The sequence below is a fragment of the Schistocerca piceifrons genome, chromosome 9, assembly GCF_021461385.2.
Source record: "Schistocerca piceifrons isolate TAMUIC-IGC-003096 chromosome 9, iqSchPice1.1, whole genome shotgun sequence".
NCBI lineage: Eukaryota > Metazoa > Arthropoda > Insecta > Orthoptera > Acrididae > Schistocerca > Schistocerca piceifrons.
Genome location: NC_060146.1, coordinates 32,858,676 through 32,879,155, shown reverse-complemented (window position 1 = coordinate 32,879,155; position 20,480 = coordinate 32,858,676). Strand labels below are relative to the sequence as shown.

General features: G+C 41.4%; 1 protein-coding gene and 1 pseudogene across 1 annotated transcript in view; one reads left to right on the top strand and one right to left on the bottom strand.

Moving 5' to 3' along the window:
• The window catches only part of LOC124716668 (cilia- and flagella-associated protein 58-like), a 300,831-nt gene that overhangs the window by 186,720 nt on the left and 93,631 nt on the right, over window positions 1-20,480 (bottom strand). The window contains exon 5 of the mRNA XM_047243206.1: window positions 110-304. Within this exon, the coding sequence (XP_047099162.1) occupies window positions 110-304 (195 nt within the window). The remainder of the gene's footprint in view (window positions 1-109; window positions 305-20,480) is intronic.
• On the top strand, window positions 1,234-1,351 carry LOC124717460 (annotated as a pseudogene).

Below are 20,480 nucleotides of genomic sequence, written 5' to 3'. Positions count from 1 at the left end.
CTTACTGTACTCAGTTTGAAAAATTCAAATTTGAGGGTTACCATTGTCTTTCCCCATACCCTACATGTGTACTGCCTACAAAAGTAATGTAATGTTCAATAGAAACTACTTTATATCTCTAGAATGCACCTCCACTTCTTGAGTCAGCTCACTAATTCGTGCGTCAGCTGCAGACATTTCCTTTTCCAGCTCCGCTTGGTAATTCAGTGTGTTTGCCAATCTTTCCTTTATGACTGACAAATCGTTCAATAGCTTCTCTCTTTCTTTCATAAGACCTTCTTTACTCTTCGCAGCAGGACCAGACCTGCCACAATTCCATTCAGTTCAGTTGTTTGTTTGTTCCACAGAATGAGGCTGTACACAGTTTACACAATACATACAGTGGAGGCCAATGTTGGTACAATACAGTTATACACATTTTTAAACTAAATGAGCAATGAAAGGTTATCAGAAAATAACCTTCCCTAGTGTCATAAAAAGTTGACTGTAGATATTTAATGGTATTCACATATCAGCCATTCAGCTACTTCTGAACATGCTCACCATCATACCACATCAGCCCAAAAGGTTTTGAGTCTGGATTAATAAAAATTAGAGAAAAGTTAAGATAGTGGTTTTAATACTTCAGGTGTTCTACTTAGTCTCCCCCATTTGAGCACTATGCACAGAACATTCACACAGAAGTGTGAAACTGTCAGGCAAGTTCTTCTTTAGGACGTTGTTCAGCTCACTCGTCACATTTTTTGGAAAATAATTGTCTGTGGTTTGCATTTCAATCAACCTGAGGCTGGCACTCAGGTGTTGCTACCTTCTTCTTCTTCTAACACCCCTACCCTCCCACCTGCCCTACTCTGGGAGACAGGGTGTGTGGGACAAACTTTGCACACACTTTTCTCTTTTTCCAAAACATTCTTGAGAATGTCTTGACCACGGGATTTAGAGGATGTTGTGACTTGTGACATACTGCAGCTGCACATCCACTACATAACACTGCCTACTCACAACAGCCTGGTCAAATGCATATCTCTTGTTTCTATTGTTTACAGTTGCTGGTTCAAGCTGCCAACATAGTTATTGTGCTGATGTCTCTTGTACACCAGGAGTATCATTCCTCTCTCCTCTCTCAGGACTCTTTGGATGGACAATGTTTGTGAGATACTTCTCGTACCATGCTGTTGAGAACTATATAGATGTCTGTGAAAATCAAATTTATAGACAAACTACCAGTCCCAAATCAACGGCCTTGCCGCAGTGGATACACCAGTTCCCATCAGATCACCGAAGTTAAGCACTGTCAGGCGTGGTCGGCACTTGGATGGGTGACCATCCGGGCCGCCATGCGCTGTTGCCATTTTTCAGGGTGCACTCAGCCTCGTGATGCCAATTGAGGAGCTACTCGACTGAATAGTAGCGGCTCCGGTCAAAGAAAACCATCATAACGACCAGGAGAGCGGTATGCTGACCACACGCCCCTCCTATTCACATCCTTATCTGGGGATGACACGGCGGTCGGATGGTCCTGATGGGCCACTTGTGGCCTGAAGACGAAGTGCTTTTTACCAGTCCCAAAGATCTGAATTGCCTTTTAACCAAGCCTCAACATCCTACACTTCATATGAAAAAACAATGTACTCATTTCCTGTTATGGAATATTAATTAATATTTAAGATTATATTTATTATTAATGTTAATTAACAAAATTTCCACATATAGGCCAGTGGAAATACTGTCTTTCTAAAGTTTGTAATTAATGTGAAACTGAACAGATATTAAATGCACCACACACACACACACACACACACACACACACACACACATGCATATTCTGTGGCTTGAGGTTCAGATAAAACTACCAATACACATGCGATTACAATGCATTACAACTATGCACATGAGGTACACATTAAATTACAGTGTGTATCCTACATAACAACTGAGCAGTGCAGAGCAGCAAAATTATACTTTGTGCTGTGGGCCCATGTGGAAATGAATATTGTCGGAGAAATCTGACAGACAGCTGTGTGGGGCTACAGATGTAGATAAAGCTGGTTCACCCTAAGTTCAACACACGTCAGGAGCATCAATACATGCTAAAATCTCAATCGATGGCAGTGTTGCTTCAGGCCCTTATGGTTCTCAGTGCTTCAGTTTATATATTACTGTGGCTCTTCACCACTGTAAAACACTGAGAAGACTGAATTTTCTTCAGGTGCATGGAAATATAGAAATAAATGGGAGTGTGACAAACAATACAGAATGTATATTCAAACATTTTAAATGCAACTACTGCAGAAAATGGGTCAATAGGTTGTTCTCTAAGCATTATCACAAATCACAAAATTTTATCTCTTCCAAGTAGCCTACAAAACGGAACACTTCACTGTCCGATAATAATGGTGAGCACTTTTGCTAGCAGTTCCAGAAGAAACCATGAATACAGATGTCATTATTAATGCAAGTTGCTGTTATGATCATCTGCCACCATCAGTTAGAGGATGCTAAACCAAAAATTACAGTTATTTGTAGATTAGTTTAGATTTGGTAAACATTTCACTAAGTTATGCTACGTGTTTTCCACTAAGATGGAAAAAGTGCAGTATCATTTGGAATTTAGGTTTTGATTCAGGATGAAAAAACATACAAGGAGATAAAAGTGAAATTGTATGCTATTTATTGACCCTCCTCCACCGATGATAACAGGAAAGCACAGTATGTCCTAGATGAAAGTGGTCTCACATACATAATACATACATTCAGTCATAGAAAAACATCATTTTATTTAAAATCATACTTTTAAATACAGGGTGTCCCACTCAAACCTCCCCGATTTCAAGGACCCAGAAGAGAAAAACCACAGTAGATAAGACAATGAAAAATGCACCACATTGTAGAGCATCTCAAACAATTTATATTCCCCAATTTATATTCCCATGTCAGAAGTGCCAAGTATCGTCACCAGAGTGCAGCATAGTCACATGGAGTGAAAATGGCGACTCCACAGCAGCGCTCGCAAGCAGTAGTGTGGTTTCCAGAAACAAATTCGCCAATTACTGTGCAAAGAAATTATTGTCGTGTGTATGAATGTGATCCACCTGATGTGAAAACAATTAAGGAATGGTATAGGAAGTTTCTGGCAACAGGAAGTATTCTGAAACATTCTGACGTTGCTCGTTATGGTGTTTCAGAAGAGACAGTGAAGGACATCAGACAAACGTTTCTCAGAAGCCCACGTAAGTTAATTCATCAAGTATCTAGGCAACTTGATGTACCCCAATCAACATTGCATCGCGTAGTTCACAAACGTCTTCGTATGTGTGCTTAAGAAGTGCAAATTCTGCTATATCTGATGCCGAACGACAAACCATGCCAACAACAATTTACTGCGGATATGCTGCAGCATATTGATATGGATGCCAGCTTTCTGGAAAGATGTTTATTCTCAGATGGGGCAACCTTTCACCTATCAGGAAGGGTTAATGGGCATAATGTTCGGATTTGGGATTCACAAAATCCGCACGTTGTCATTGAATGTGTTCATGATAGCCCTAAACTAAATGTCTGGTGCAGGCTAATGTACGACAGGATTGTTGGACCATTTTTCTTTGTGGAACAAACAGTGAATGGGTCAGTGTATCTGGACATGTTGGAGCAGTTTGTGTACCCTAAGATACAAGACTTGCAACCCAACATCATTTTTCAACAAGGTGGAACTCCGTCAGATTGGTCAATGGCTGTTCGCAAGTTCCTGGATAGGAAATTTCCTAATCGTTGGATCGGAGGACCCATTGCCTGGCCACCATGTTCACCCGACACATTAAGTTGTTTGATTTCTTCATGTGGGGATTAGTGAAGGACAGAGTGTATACTACCAAAGTGGACGATATTCCTAAGTTGCGACATAGTATCACTAATGCGATTGCAACGATAAACAGAGGAAATGTTACAAATAACTTGCCAAGAAATTGAATATAGATTCGATATTCTTCGTGCTACAAATGGTTCACATGTAGAGGTGTATTGACGATAAATAAATAAATTTTTTGAGACGCTCTACAATGTGGTGCATATCTCATTGTCGTATCTACTATGGTTTTCTTTCCTGGGTCTTTGAAATTAGGAAGGTTTGAGTGGTACAGACTGTATTACAATTAATTTAAAAATTACACCTTATGTTGAAAATGGTCACCCTGCATCCCTGCACTTCTTTTTTTCTCTCATGAACTATAACATTGACTGTTTCAGTACTCCAGCATATGTTTCCTTGAGTTGGCCTATCGTTTTTGGGCTTCTTTCCTACACTTTTCCAGTTAAATATCCCCAAAGATAAAAAATCACAAGGTGTAGTCAAGAAAATGAGATTGACACAAACCTTTGCTTTTTGTGTGTTCCTTTGTGGAGGCTTCACAGATATGAAAGATTAAAGCAATGTTGGCCAAATACCTCTATCTTGCAGGAAGAAGCAGCACAGCCTTTCATGTTCCTTTAACTGAAGGTATTTAATTGGGTAGATAAAAAATGTACTCACCAACCGGCAGCAGAACACACACATAAAAGACTGTTGTGACTGGCAAGCATTCCGAGCTGTGGCTCCTTCTTCAGGCAGAAGGGTTGAAGGAGAAGAAAGAAGGGTCAGGAAAAGGACATTACCCAGTTATTGTCTGAGAACTATTTATTTCAGTCACAGCTACTGTATTTTCTTCTGTATAGAAATGTTTCAGTAATTTTTAATGTTTTTATTCGTATAAATTATGTCATATTATGTTCAAGCCACTGTAAACAAAATGTTAATAGCTACTTGAATTTCATGCAGTCAAAAGTTCAGCTTCTAAAGCTCAGCATTCTTGGAAACAATAAATTGTAATACAGTGGGAAAAAAACTGTAGGTATAAGCTCTTGAACAATTAAAGACAAATAAGATATTTAAATGGTTAAAAAAGTATTGAATTGATAACTGACTACCAGAAAATCTGCACCAAAACTGCAGTTATTTTGTTACAATGAGGAATTTGATCTCCAATGTAAGGGTTTTTGGTGGACCTGTCGCTGTTCACATAACTGGAAACGTGAAACCAAGAATTGTCACTCATAAAATACAGTGGAGGGTAACATTCACCATTGACAGTTTTTTAAGCAACACTTGTCCTCCTTTTCTTAATCAGCTGCAAGTAATGCCTGAACATATGATATGTGGTATGATTTCATGTGTGAGGACTTAAAAGTCATTCCACAATTAACACCTGTCCGTTGAAAAAGCCACCTGACAGATTTTTTCGGGCTACCAGTAATTTTCTGCAAAATGGTTGCAACCGCTTCAAGAGTTTGAATTGATAGCTTAGGTTAGGCTTTGATTAGAGGCATTGCCATTGGACCACCATTATGTTATCAACTTCTAAACACTATATTTTTCAGGAAAACTGGAGTTTGGGAATCGTTCATGACATATTTCACAAGTCTTATGACAAATTTATTTTATCCAGGAGATCTCTGAGATCAGGCTGCCTTTGTTTCTCAGCTTTACATGTTTGCTTAAGATGTCTAGGTCAGGGGAAACCCTAACTTCTAATCTAGACATCTTAAGCCAATACTTCCATAAATGGAGGTTACAGTCTAATACAAATAAAACAGATGTTGCAAGTTTTCATCAGTCCAGCAAATCACCACGCAGAGCTTTCGAAGTTTATTTTGAAGGATACAAACTTCATCATGAGATGCATCCAAAATACTTAGAGATTACCTTAGACAGAACAGTTTCTTTTAAGGAGCACTTGACACCTAAATCTGCTAAGCTCCGAAGAAGAAATAACATTCTTCATAAGTTCTGTCTCAATAGTTGGGGATTGTCAGCACTGTTTGAATACTGGCACTCGAACTGGTCTACTTGACAGCAGAGAACTGTGCGTCTGTCTGACTCAACAGTCCATATGTAGAGAGGTCAATGTACTACTTAATGAATCATGCACATTGTTAAGAGGAGCAATACAATCCACTCACATATACTGGTTACCTATCTTGAGTCCCTCCTGATACCAGCTGGGAGAATGCACTACTACATAAATACCATGAGACTCTTGATAACACCTAGCTAGAAAATTGAGTGATGAGCTCTCTGTGGTGTGATAAAATTCAGATCAAGACATCCCAATCTACGATTTTGCTGAGGATGAATTCAGTGCCACTGATGAGTGCAAATGCTTCTGGCAACAAAACAGCCCTCCATAATGCATGAAACTGCTCTGCATCCACGAGAAATGCCTGGATTTGAATAGCCCTGGGCAATATGCACTACTATGAATTGCACCCAAATGGGCAACACAGATATGCAGATGTAGAGAGGGAGTCAGGTCATCCTAGCTGCCTGGTTGATAAACAGTTGCTGGAAGGTATGATTTTTATTATGCAGGAAGGAGCTCCACCCCACATTGCTACACATTTGAAAGATCTCTTGCACTCATTGTTTGGTGAGGATCACTTGCTGAACAGCATGTTCGACATGCTCAGCCTTCTAGGTACCCAGACTTCCATCTGTTACCAGTTGTGGGGTTACCAAGTCTACTGTGATTATGTGACCTCACTAGGGTTGCTAAGAAAACAACATTCGACAGCAATTTCTTACCATAGCTACTGACATGTTGCACAGTGCTGTTCACAGAATTGTCCCTCGACTACACATACTGCTGATTAATGATGGCCGACATGTTGAGCATTTGTTATAAGGAATATAGTCTTTGCTAAAAATCATTTGTTATGGTCATTATTGCTTTTGTATCATATGAAGCACCATATGTTGGTCATTTTGTGCACTCGTTTCTGGTTTCAATAAAACCCCATGGCATCTTAAGCATGCGAGTCAATTTTTATCTCTCTACCTACATTATTCTGTGAAGTATCATTTCCTCACTAATTCTGTGGTGGGTGGGGGAGGGAGGCTCCTAGTTTCTTATCAATTCTCTTAATTTTCAGCATCCTTCCATAACATTACATCTGAAACATTTTGACTCCTTTTCCAGTTTTCAAATACGAAAGTAGTTTGGAAAGTAAGTTCCGTTTCGATTTTTCTCCACGGCACTGCTACGATTGCAGTTCTTCTGGAGCGCAGTAGTATGTCCAATACAAGCAGAATAAAATGACACATTTTGAGCTAGCTCTGGGTTGTGTGTCATTCTTAGTGATATTTTATAATGGCATTGTCGGTCTGAAATCCCACTGCGTGTGAACCGAGTTCTTCGAAGCATTTTCTGAATGCTAAGAATGTTAAACCAAGTGACATTCATCGACAAACCTGTTACGGAGGATGAAACTTAGATTACTTATGAGACCCATGAAATGAAACAGCATTCAATGGAATGGAGGCGCACTTCGTTCCCGTGAAAGGTTAAACCCAAGCAACTCTTGACACCACGAAAAGGAATGTTCACCGTGTTTTGGGACAGACAAGGCATTTGACTGACCAATTTTTTACCATGACATGAAACAATCAATAAGGATATTTATCGGGAGATGCTTAAGAAATTGCACCGCACAATACAGAGCAAGAGCAAAGGAGCTATCTCAAAAGATGTGGGTTTCATTGACAACAATGCCCGACCATACACTGCGAATGTGACTAAGTAACTACTCCAGAGCTTTGGCTGGGACATTTTTGGCCATCCTCCATTCAGTTAACACCTCTCTTCTAGCAATTTTCATTTCTTTCAGCATCTTCAGTCGTTCCTTGGTGATAAGTGCTTCAATAATGATGATGAGATAAAAGAACACATTAGAGCACATGGCTGATAACACAGGTATCAACATTCTATGATGAAGGAATGTATAAATGTATACTACACTATGAGAAATGCCTGGAAAATTATGGGGGTTATATTGAAAAGTAGTGTAGATGTTATAGATTTCCATGAAATGAATTGCTTTCTTTATTTGTATTCAATTCCTTTTTTGGGAAAAAACTTTTCGAACCACCCTCGTATTCCAAAATTTACATCCTTGCAGTACTGAGCTCCAGGTGCGTATTCTTCTCAGATCACGGCCTTTGTTTGATATTATAAGATTTCTTTCTATGAGGAATGTCCACTTCTTCCACGTTATATTGAAGCAGTACTGAAGCTGTTCATACCTTTAGTTCATTGTTAATTGTGGTGCTATGTGGCTGTGCTAGCATACAGATATGACAGTTCAATTAACACCTGAATAGGGCACAAAAAAATTGAATTGCAAAATAACGTGAAGCATCCACATCAGGAACAGACAAGCAATCTACAATTTCAGCATGAATAATTTTATTAGTGCCTCATGGCACAGTTCACACGTTTATAAGGAGGGTAGTGGTAGTGACCCACAAAACTATGTTGTCCAATCTTGTAGACTATTCTGAGCTCAAACAATAATCTTGAACAGCATGACCTCCTCAATACCAACCAGCATGGAGCCTGAAAACATTGATCATGTGATACCCAACTCACACTTTTCTCACTACATACTAAAAGCTTTGGATCAAGACAGTCAGGTAGGTGCAGAACGTCTTGATTTCCAAAAAGCATTTCACTCAGTACCACACCTACATTTATTGTCAAAAGTATGATAATATGGGGTATCAAGTGACATTTATGACTTGATTGAGGACTTTTTGGTAGGGAGGACAAGGTATATTATCTTGGACGGAGAAACGTAGAAGCAACTTTGGATGTGGGAAGTGTGATGGGACCCTTTCTGTTAATATTGTATATTAATGACCTTGCACACAATATTAACAGTAACCTGAGACTTTTTGGTGATGATGCAGTTATTTATAATGAAGTACCATCTGAAAAAAGCTGCATAAATATTCAGTAAGATCTTCATAAGATTTCAAAGTGGTACAAAGATTAGCAACTTGCTTTAAATGTGCAAGTATGTTCAATTGTGCATTTGACAACACAAAAAAACCTAGTATCCAACGACCATAATACCAGTGAGTTACAGTTGGAATCAGCCAAATCATACAAAAACCTGGGTGTAACACTTTGTAGGGATATGAAATGGAATGATCATGTAGGCTCAGTCGTGAGTAAAGTAGGTGGTAGACTTCAGTTTGTTGGTAGAATACTGACGAAGTGCAATTAGTCTACAAAAGAGGTTGTTTACAAATCATTTGTGCAATCAATGCCCATTCTGTAGCTTAGTGAAGGGTAAAAAACCGAATGTCAAATGAGCAGCAATGGGAGTGAAACTCAAGAAGGAGGGAAACTAAAAACAGAAGGAAGTCTCAGAAAACTGCTACTGAAGATGGGTTGGTTTCCTCGACAAAGAGCTTCAAATGACTGATGTCACCTCACTGACACTGATAAACTCAAGGACGCGATTGACTGATCGCCTGTCATCTGCTAAAAGGGAAGATATATCAGGCGACAGCTGTAAACGGGCATGTATCGTATTAAAATAGGGGCACTGAAGTGAAAGTTGTCTCATTGTCCATGGGTGAGAGCTGTGGGGACAAAGAGAGGGAGGATTGCCAATTAAAAGACATCAATGGCTAAAAAGACAGTTTCCTATCCAGAGTCTAGTTAAAATTACCTCCTCCCAAAGTCAAGGCTGAGAGGAAGAGGTCCAAGCATACGGAAGAGGTTTGACGTGCCGTCATTTATTATCGGGATGTGCAGACCAAAGTGTGTGCCATAAGAGAGCAACGTGATGACATAAAATGTTCTGTAGATCAGGAAAGGGAACCACACGAACAGTGGGCCGAGGAAGATAGACAGCAGCCTTGGCCGCTATATCAGCTGCCTCGTTTCAGCGGATTCCAACATGCCCTGGGAGCTAGAGGAATGCCACAGAGCCGCCTCCCAAGTGGAGCACATGGAGGCAGTCCTGAATCCGGTGGACCAGATGATGGACAGGATAAAGAGCTCGGAGCTTAAGAAGAGAGCTGAGCGATTCTGCGTGTATAATATACTGAATCTGCTTATGGTGACAGATGTATTGGACAGCCTGGAGAACAGCGTAAAGCTCCACAGGAAAAGCCAAACACTGGTTGGGAAGCCAAAATCTAACAGGGGTGTCACAAACATAGGCACTCCCAATACCATATGAGGTCTTTGATCCGTCAGTGTAAATAAATGTGGCACCCTCCATTTGTGCGCATGCCTGATGATAAACTATAGTGGAGGAGGAGCAGGGGAGGGGGGGGGGGGGTGTTATATTTGTTGGGTGTTGGGCAGCTGGCAAAGGTAATGGAGAAGGCAGGTCCAGTGGTGAAGCCAAGAAAGTTTTTGAAAATTGGAAGGAAAGGGAATGTAGTAGTTGACAGAAGTGGACTACTGGTGGCAGTAGAGAGGAATGGCGGCCTGCATGCCCTGAATCCAAGGAGGCATCAAAATCAGGGGCATGGGTCAGATGAACAGGCATGGAAGATAGATGACTACCGTAATGACTCAGAAGGACAGCTCGCCAATTGGACAGTGGAGGTTCTGCAGTCTCAGTGTGAAGGCTCTCCATGGGGCTGGTGTGAAAAGCTCCAGACACTATACACAATCCACGGTAGTGGACAGATGACAAAGAATAGATGGCCTTGCAGAGGACTAAACTATCTTTCCATAGTTCAATTTCGAGTGCAGTAAGGTGTGATATAGGTGGAGGAGGACCACTCTGTCCACTCCCCAGGAGGTACCACTCAGAACACGGAGGGTGTTGAGGCATCGCAGACAGCTAGCCGAAAGATATGAAATGTGGGAAGACCAGCAGCAAAGAATTTGGTGATATCCCTGAATGGAAAATTGACAGGGCCTAGATGTATGTAAGGCAGGTAAAACTCTGTATGACGCCAAAAATTTACACAGACGGTCTTACTGGGAGAAAATCAGAAGCCAGTTTCGATGCTCCACGAGTGGAGGCGATTGAGACAGCTTTGAAGACTTCGTTCGAGAAGACTGGTCCATTGAGAGCTGTAGTAGATTGTAAAATCATCAACAAAGAGGGAGCCCATGTCATCAGGAAGGAGATAGTCCATAATCGGATTTATGGCAACGGCAAACAGTACAACACTTAATGTGGAGCCCTGGGACACCCTGTTGTCTTGGGAGTAAGTACAGGAGAGGGCAGTGTTCACCCGCACCTTAAATTTGCACTCTGTCACAAATTCACGAATGAAAAACGGTAGCCGACCTCAAAAGCCCCAAGAGAACAGTGTGTGGAGGATGCCTGTCCTCCAACTTGCATGCCTGCTCCAGATCAAAAAATGTAGCTACCATTTGGTGTATCCTAAGAAAATTGTTCATGATATAAGTGGAGAGAGAAACAAGATGGTCAGTTGTGGAATGATACTTTCAGAAACCACATTGGACAGGTATTAAAAGTTTTTGGGACTCCAACCACCAGCCTAAACAGCAATTTACCATCCGCTCCAAAGCCTTACGTACACTACTCATGAGACAGATGGGGTGATAGCTAGAGGGGAGATGTTTGTCCTTTCCAAGTTTCAGAACAGGAATTACGATAGCTTCCTGCCATCTTCTGGGAAAGGTACTGTCAGTCCAAATTTGATTATAAAGGTGAAGGAGGTAACGCAGACTGCGGTATGATAAACGCAGCAACATACGGACATGTATGCCATCTGGTCCTTTGACAGAAGAGCGAGACAAAGAGAGTGGGTGTTCAAGTTCCCACATACAGAAAACAGTATTATAGCTTTCGGAATTTTGAGAGGAGAAAGCAAGAGGTCACACTTCTGCTGCTCGTTTCTTCAGGAAAAAGGCTGGCACGTAATTTGAAGAGCTTGAAATCTCAGCAAAATGTTTACCCAATGAGTTAGAAATTGTGACTAGGTCCACTAAGGTATCTTGCGCGTCAGTTAGCCCAGAGATTAGGGAGAAACTACACATGCAGGACAACCATCTAATTCGACTTTAAACTACAGATGAGGGAGTGGAGGTGTTAAAGGAGCTGGTAAAGAAGTCCCAGCTTGCCTTCTTGCTATTGCAGATGATGCAACAGCACCGGGCACGTAACTGCTTATAGCAGATACAGTTGGACAACTTCAGATGGTTGCGGAAAACACGAAGAGCATGTCTTCGCTCACATGTTGCATCATGGCATGCCTCATTCCACCAAGGAACTGGGGGACGCTGGGGTAAAGGGGAGGTATGAGGTATTGAATGTTCCACAGCTGTAAGAATAACTTCCGTTACATGAGTACCTGATTATCGATGCTAGGAAATTGACGGACATCAAATGTTACTAACGAGGAGAAAAGTTTCCAATCATCTTTGGTAAACTTCCAGCGTCTTGGGAGAACAGATGGCAGTTGTGGCTGTAATCAAAGAACACATGGAAAATGGTCACTTGAGTGTGTATCAGCAAGAATGAACCATTTAAAGCACTGAGCTAGCTGAACAGTACCAACTGAAAGAACCAAATGAGAGAAGGTTGCCGTAGAGGCAGACAAAAATGTAGGTTCCCCAGTGTTGAGGCAAACAAGATCCGCTTGTTGGAAGAGGTCAATCAATAGCGAGCCTCTTGGACAAAGACACAGAGATCCCCAAAGCGAGTGGTGAGCACTGAAGTCCCCAACCAGCAAATAAGGGGGTGGAAGCTGACCAAGGAGATGAAGGAGACTGGCTCTTGCCATTTGTGTGGACGATGGTATGCATATGGTACAAAGAGAGAAGGTGTATCCAGAAAGGGAAAGACATACAGCGACAGCTTGGAAGGAACTGTTTAAGGGGATTGGGTGGTAATGGATAGTATCATGGAGAAGAATCATAAGTCCCCATGTGCTGGAGTGACATAAACAGAGGGGAGATCAAACCAAACCAATTGGAAATGAGGGAAAACAAAGCCATAGTGGGGACATAGCTTCCTTTCCTGAAGACAGAAGATGACTGGGGAGTAGTATCATAAGAGGATTGACAAATCATCCCAACTGCAGCAAATTCTGAGGTTATATAATGTATAATGTATAATGGACATAGGGTGGACAGAAAAGGGAAAAATCTCACCACAGTTGCCGTCAACTCAACGACTGCTGATGCCTGTGGTCGACAGTGTGGAATGGCATTCAGCCAAAGGCAGAAGATTCTGATCCACAGGTTGTTCGGGGGCAGCTACTGGTGCAGTGATTGGCTGGTTGATCAGCCACCAGCAGTGGGTCACAACGACATGGAAGATGGCCGAGGATGGCTACCGCTGGGTGGTGCTGTAAAAGAGACACGCCGTGGCGGAGAAGGAGAGGAATTTTCTTTCTTGTGAGCCTTCTTGGAAGCAGGACATTGAGAAGAGGGAGGACTCGATGGCTGTGAGGTCTGGGTAAGTAAAAAATCTTCGCGTGTACGCTTTTTTTTTGGAAGTCCGGGCGTCTGATTTTGGGGACCATGATTTAGCAAGTGCCAATGAAGGTTGAGCCGTAGAGTGAGTGGGTGATAGTGGGGAGGTTGAACAGGTGATCTTTCGGCTGGCCGATCTGACGACTGTGGCACTAAAGGTAAGATCGCAAGTCTGCATGACTACCCCCTTAGTAGGTCGAGGAGAGGCAATGACAGTGCTATATTTTCCCGCTGGGAGCACAGTGGACTTTCTCCTGGCGAATAACTTATGAGCAGCACCTTTTCCCTCACTCATATTTCCTGAATAATTCATTCATCTGTAAAGATAGGGCAATCTCTAGAGAAAGTAGTGTGGTCACCCATACAGTTGATAGAATGAGGGGATAGAGGTGGACAATCAACCTTATGGGCATCCCTGCCACAAATAACGCATTTGGTCATATTGGAACATGACTGGCTGGTATGATTAAACTGCTGACACCGATAGCAATGCATAGGGCTGGGGATGTGAGGGCAAACTGAAATGATCTCATATCCCACTTTAATATTGGATGGAAGTTGAACTCTGTCAAATGTCAAGAAGAGTGTACGGGTCAGTACCAATTTTTTTTAAGTCGTTTCATGACGCGATGTATGGCCACTACGTCCTGATCAGACAAGTAATTTTGAATGTCCTCAATGGTTAATCCGTCAAGTGATCTTGTATAAACCACCCTGTGCAATGAGTTAACGTGCGGTGTGCTTCCACCCGGACAGGGATGATGTGTAGCAGTGTAGTTCGAATCAATGTTTCTAACAACAAGGTGCCATTTTGTAACTGGGAACAAGACTTGACACAGCCTGTAATTGTATCAAAACCTCTCTGAATAATGAAAGGGTTGACTGTGGAGAAGTCTTGACCTCTGTCAGGCTGAGAAACGACTAGGAACATTGGCATGATGGAACAATTGTCCGTGGCTGAGACTGATCAAACTTTGTCTTGTGGGCAGAAGTTGTAGAAGTAGAGGAAACAATTGCAAAAGTATCTCCCATGATTACCAGCGTCTGCAATGGCACATTCCTTCCTAGTGGGGGTCCTCTCTGAGGGCACTCCCACTTTAGGTGATTGTCCACACCTCAGGTCACACCTCCCGAGAAATGGAAAGAGGGACCAATCAGCACCTTCGGGAGGTACCAGCTCCCTGTGCCTGGCCTTTACCATGGCGTACGTACGTGTCCTACTTGTCTACCCCTGGTGGGCGATTACGCGTTACCCCGTCACCGGCTATGTGTGGAAATGCATGGGTCAGCCTTCAGACATGCACACAAAGGAAAGAAAGAGGAAGGGAGGAACAAAGAAATGGAAAGAAGAGAAGAGGTCTTAAACACCGCAGCAGAGAAGAAGGGTATGAGAAGAATCAAGGAAAAGAGAAGGATTAAGTGAGGACAGAGACTTTCCACTACAGAGAGAAAAGAAGAGAAACCACATCTTACAGTCATAAGAGTCCGTCTCCAGACATAGGCACAAAACAAGAAAAAAAAATTTAGTAATTTAATAATAGTGGGAGATTTGAATGCCCAAGTTGGATCTGACAGACTTGGATATAAATGCACAGTATCATCACAAGGGTACAGCAACAGGAATCATGTATCCACATGGATATGGCAACAGGAACCCAGAATGTGAAAGATCAATGTGTAAGGAGTGGACTTTGAATAAATACCAGTTCCTTCCAGAAACAGCTAAGTTACAGAGTAATAAGGTATAGCTGGAATGGATAGTCTAAAACTGTGATCAATTACATCATGTCAGAGATTGGAGCAGGTAAGACCATACTTAATATCAGAGTTATAGCAGTGAAAGTTAGACAGTGACCACATATTGTTCCGTGCAGCAGTACAACATAAAGTTCATAGACCACAGAAATGCAGGAAACCAAAAATTAAAAGTGGGAACTAAGGAGGCCGGAGAAACAAGTTGGGTATTCAAAGAAAGTGGGCAACAAATTGCCATCAGGTGTGTCACAAGAAGGAAATAATGAGTGGATTAGATTGAAGCAAGGTATTGTTGGAGCTGCAGTAGAAGTATGTGGTAAAATTAGATGAAAAAAGATGAAATAAACCCTTCAATGTAACGATAACATGACGATTGTTGTGAAAGAGAAAAATGAAGCCAGAACAGGTAGAGATAAAGAAACGCATGAGGGTAGCAGAAGAAACAAATCCAGAGTAAATTAATCACAGCAGAAATACAAAGATCAGAAGCTAAAAGTAAAAAAGAGTTATGCTAGAAGAAAAACAGAAAGCTTGGAGTCATTTCACAGACAAAACTGAACAATACAGCAATGTTAATTGTAAACCGTTGTATCAAAACATAAGTAGAGACAGTGAATACATAAGAGCAACAGAAAAACCAGATGGAAACATAGTGTCAAGAAAGAGAAAGAATTAAGGAGATCATGAAAATCTACTTAAAATTTATAGAGCAGTACAGGAGAAGACCCAAGTAATATAATGAAACAAAGTTAGTTTCAGTTGTAATGGTGAGAATCCACCAATACAGAAGGAAGCTGAAGCAGTATTTATAGTATGCCCAAAGAAAAATTGACAGGTTTGATGAAAATTTTCGTACATCCATCCTTGACCTCATATAGCTAGTGTGACAACAGCTGATGAATGTATGTGAATTAATGAATAACACCATCAGCTGTGCATCTATACCTACTGTTTTTTTAACCGTGACTGGTTTTGGTGCTCCACACGATCATCAGTAGGTCCCTCTCTGGCAAATGGTGAACATATACTGTCCAGTCACATTAATGTGATCACTACCTATCTCTGAAGCCAGCGTGCAGTAACCATTCTCAGATGGCAGGTGGCAACACTACTGGGAAGGATATATAAAGCATATCAGGGGGTTACGGAAAAACAGTGTAGTCGTTATCATAATCCTGTCCGCCCCCGGTAGCTGAGAGGTCAGCACGACAGACTGTCAATCCTAAGGGCCTGGGTTCGATTCCCGGCTGGGTCGGAGATTTTCTCCACTCAGCGACTGGGTGTTGTGTTGTCCTAATCATCATCATTTCATACCCATCAACGTGCAAGTCGCCGAAGTGGCGTCAAATCGAAAGACTTGCACCAGGCGAGCGGTCTACCCAACGGGAGGCCCTCGTCACACGACATTATTATTATCATAATCCCAAAACAGAGTGATTTATGAGACATCCAAAATGGCACTACCTTTGGCTTTCTGGCCCTGGAAGGAAGCATTTCTGAAATGGAAAAGTTTGTAAACTGTTTGTGTGCCACCACGATTAAAGTATATCGAGTGTGGCAAAACGATACTATCCACGACCGGCGCCCGAATATCTCTGCTGCACCACAGGCCACAGATGGCAGGGATGAATGACCACTACAGAGATGTGTACAGGTGAATACACATGCAACTGTTGTGCAACTGACCACCCAGACCCAGATAAACCGAGGGGCTACCGACAGTGTCTCCTTGACGATCACTTGGCAAATGTTGCTGCATACGGGCCTCCACAGCAGGTGCCCGGTTCCCGCACCCACGACGACTGCCATTTATCAGCAATCGAGGCTGCAATTTGCATGCCAGTACCACAACTGGATGTCCACCAAGTGGCAACTGGAGGACTTTTCAGACGAATCACATTTTACGCTCCGTCGGACAGACGGTCATCGGTGCGTATGGAGTAACGTCTGAAAGCAAACGAGAAAGGAGTATTACGGTCTGGGGAATGTTTTCGTGACATTCCCTAAGTGATCTTGTCATTCTGGAAGGTACTGTTGGTCGACACAAGTAAGCATCTATCCCTCGGGACCGTGTCTGCCCCTACTGTATGCAGTTTGTTTTTCCTCAGCACGGTGGCATCTACCGGGAGTGCACGCCTCGTAGCAGTCTGCACTGCAAAAGGTAATTATTGAGGCTTTTGACAGGTGATTGCATTGATGTGACCGGACTGTGTATAACCGATAGTAATCGACACCATAAAAATAATAAAAACCTTGTCAGGCCCATCTATGGCAAATGGTGGTCATATAACCAACAGCCCTCAGTGCCATTAAAAGAAATGAAAATATTGGCAACCACAAACTGCTTATGCAGAGGTGCCAACTTGAAAATATTTTTGAGGGGGGGGGGGTGGGGTGGGGGGGCGGGCAAGAATCATTTTATTAGGTACTACATTTGACATATAGCTTTGCGTTTCCATCTACATGTTCGACATTCCAAACCAGTCCTATTTGCAGATGACACCAGTGTATTGATTGAAGGTGGAAATAGAAAGGCTCTTAGGCTGTATGCTGAAGTTACAAATGAAAAGATTTCAGAGTGGTTTGTGAAGAATAAGCTACTGATTAACACTTTAAAGCGTCACTGAAACAAAATTGCTTTGTTTACTTACAAGACAATCTGAAATGGAATTCCCACATCACATTCTTAAATTCTAACCTATCTAAAATGACCTATGCAATGAGAATTATATGGAACAACACAAGTGCTGAAGGAGAGAGGTGTATTATGCATGCATACTTTCCCTTTTGAGTTATGACATCATATTCTTGGGAAATTCCCCTCACAGCATAACACCTTTCAAGAAACAAAAGAAGATTGTGAGGATAATGAAAAATGCAAACAGCTGAAAAGCATGCAAAATACGAATGGCTGGCGACTAGCCCCTACCCCTCGACTCGCTGAAACATCAATCACAATATCATTTCAGTTGGAGTATAGGTCAGTAGTGGTACAAAACAAATACATAAATAAGGTTGAAGAAGCATACCTTAATTTTTTATGGCAAATGTACTCCTCCCCAGATCATTCCTGCATATGAACTCATCACATATGGCATCGAGGTCGAGTTTCGTCAACTCATTTCCATGGGCATTGAGAAGGGCGATGGCATTAAGACGATCCTGCCTCATTATAGAACGAAGATAACGTTTTCACCCTCCGCAGACAAGTAAACGATTGCTCAGCAGTGCAGGATGTTACTGAAATCATCAGCACTACACGTATGAATTTCACTAGTTCAGGCAGTAGGCCAAACAGGTGGTTTTCCTGTTTTAAGTATTTCACTATGTCATCCAATGAACTAATATTCGCAGAATCACTACTTTGGATAATCTCATGAAACATGCTTCGGTGGAGCAGCAAGCATTCTTTGTCTATATCTGATTTGTAGAAAGATAAAATATCGAATGAATGTTTGTTATCACCAAGAAGAAATTGTTCAATTTTATTTACAAACATGAATGATTGAGTTTTGAACCATGATTCCAAGAAGCTGATGGATGTATCCATTGTTTCATAATACAATCTTCTATATTTGTCACATACTTCAGTGAATGTTTCTACAGATGAATTGATGGAGTCATCGTATTTCTTAGGGACTTTTCTTCTACGGAGTAATTTTGGGGAATCAACATTCATATCTTGACATTTTGAAGTTACTTCACCCCAGAATGATTCAAAATTGTTCTCATAAATTTAATAGAAGTTACATGAGTGGAAACCATCTTATTGGCCTCCTCTAAGTGTAGGGGTTTCCTCTGTAGTGCTATGTTTACGGTATCAGTACGACCAAACAGTTTTACCAAAAGTGATAACATGAAAAAGAAACCATATGACTGCATATTAATCAAAAAGCCGTTTGCTGTGGCCCCAGTGTCTGAATTGTCATTTCTTGAAACATTTAGAAAAAATTCCTGAAGTTCTGTATAGTTGAACAAAACTGAAGACATTGCCAAGCATCTTACGGCCCACCTTGTAGGACAGAGTGGTTTCAAATTTGTAGAGGCATCTGCCTTCTGGTGAGCAAAAAGATCTAATCTTTTAGGTGAATCTCTCACAAAATGTATTAAGTCCTTCATAACATTCAATGCATTTTGACATTCTGGAACTGCTTTCACAATGTCTTGTAGTGTTACATTTAAACAGTGTGCAAGGCAGTGCTCAAACATAGCTCTCTTCTCCATTTCCATAAACTTTGCTTGGACACCATTACATAATCCGGCCATGTTAGCTGGACCATCAAAGCATTGGCCCCTACAATTAGATGTAGGCAAACCAAATCGTCTTAAAATGTCGATAATAATATCAAACAGAGCCTTAGCTGTGGTACTTTGTATTGAGTATAGCTCTAACAAATATTCTTCTATCTATACCAAAGTATCAACAAATCTTATACAGATACTAAATTGCTCTTTGGTGGCTATGTCTGTTGTTTTGTCTGCTATTATTGCAAAATACTCTGCACTCTTGATATCCTCCAATAATTTTCTAAGAAGTGTATGACTTAAAATGGCCAAAATTTTGTTTTGCACAACATAGGATGTCTATTTGTAAGTTTCGTGCTGTAGCCATATTAAAAATAGCTGGTTATCTTCACATCAAAGGCGTAATAAATTGTCAGGGTTACGTGTTTCATCAGTATGCCCATGTATTGCAAGCCCCTGCAATGCTAAAAATGGAGGGAAGATATGATTTTTAGTAAACAAGCTCGGTTTTCTTTCATTTGTGTCAGTTTTTCTTTGGAAATCTGGCTAAATACATTGTCATTCAATTTTAAGGATTTGAATTTCAGTACAGCTTCTCTGTGGCAGCCCGATGCTTCATGCACTTTCAACTTTTCTACCCCTTTCTTCCAGTTCAAAAAACCAGTTTCCATGAAAGTTTTTCCATTTTGTGAGAAAACTGAAAACGATTTTCTTCAAACATTTGTCTGCAAATTTTGCAAAAAATAACATATTTTACCTTATTGTAATCAATCCATGTAAATTGCTGTTTCCAAGAGGCCTGATAACAGTGCTGTTTTTTTCTGCGAACAGTGTGTCACCGCCACAGTTCCGTCACTATCTGTGTCTTTGTTGTCACACACAGCACCACTAACACTGGGTCTAGCTACACCATCACTAACAGTTACCACATTGTCACATTTCTTCCTAATTATAAACTTGTCCATTTTAAACTGGACAGTAAGGGACGAAAGATTAACAACTGAACTGAATCACAGAAAGACTGACCACTGGCTATGCCCTGCTCCGGAATATTTACATTTGCTGCCAACATTATCTGTGGCCTGCGTAACAGTACTGTGCACCTAACAAGAAGTAGCCAAGTAACAATAGTGTTGATTATTGTCAGGGCTGACTCTAGGGAGGGCAGAGGAGGGGGGGCGCGGGGGGGGG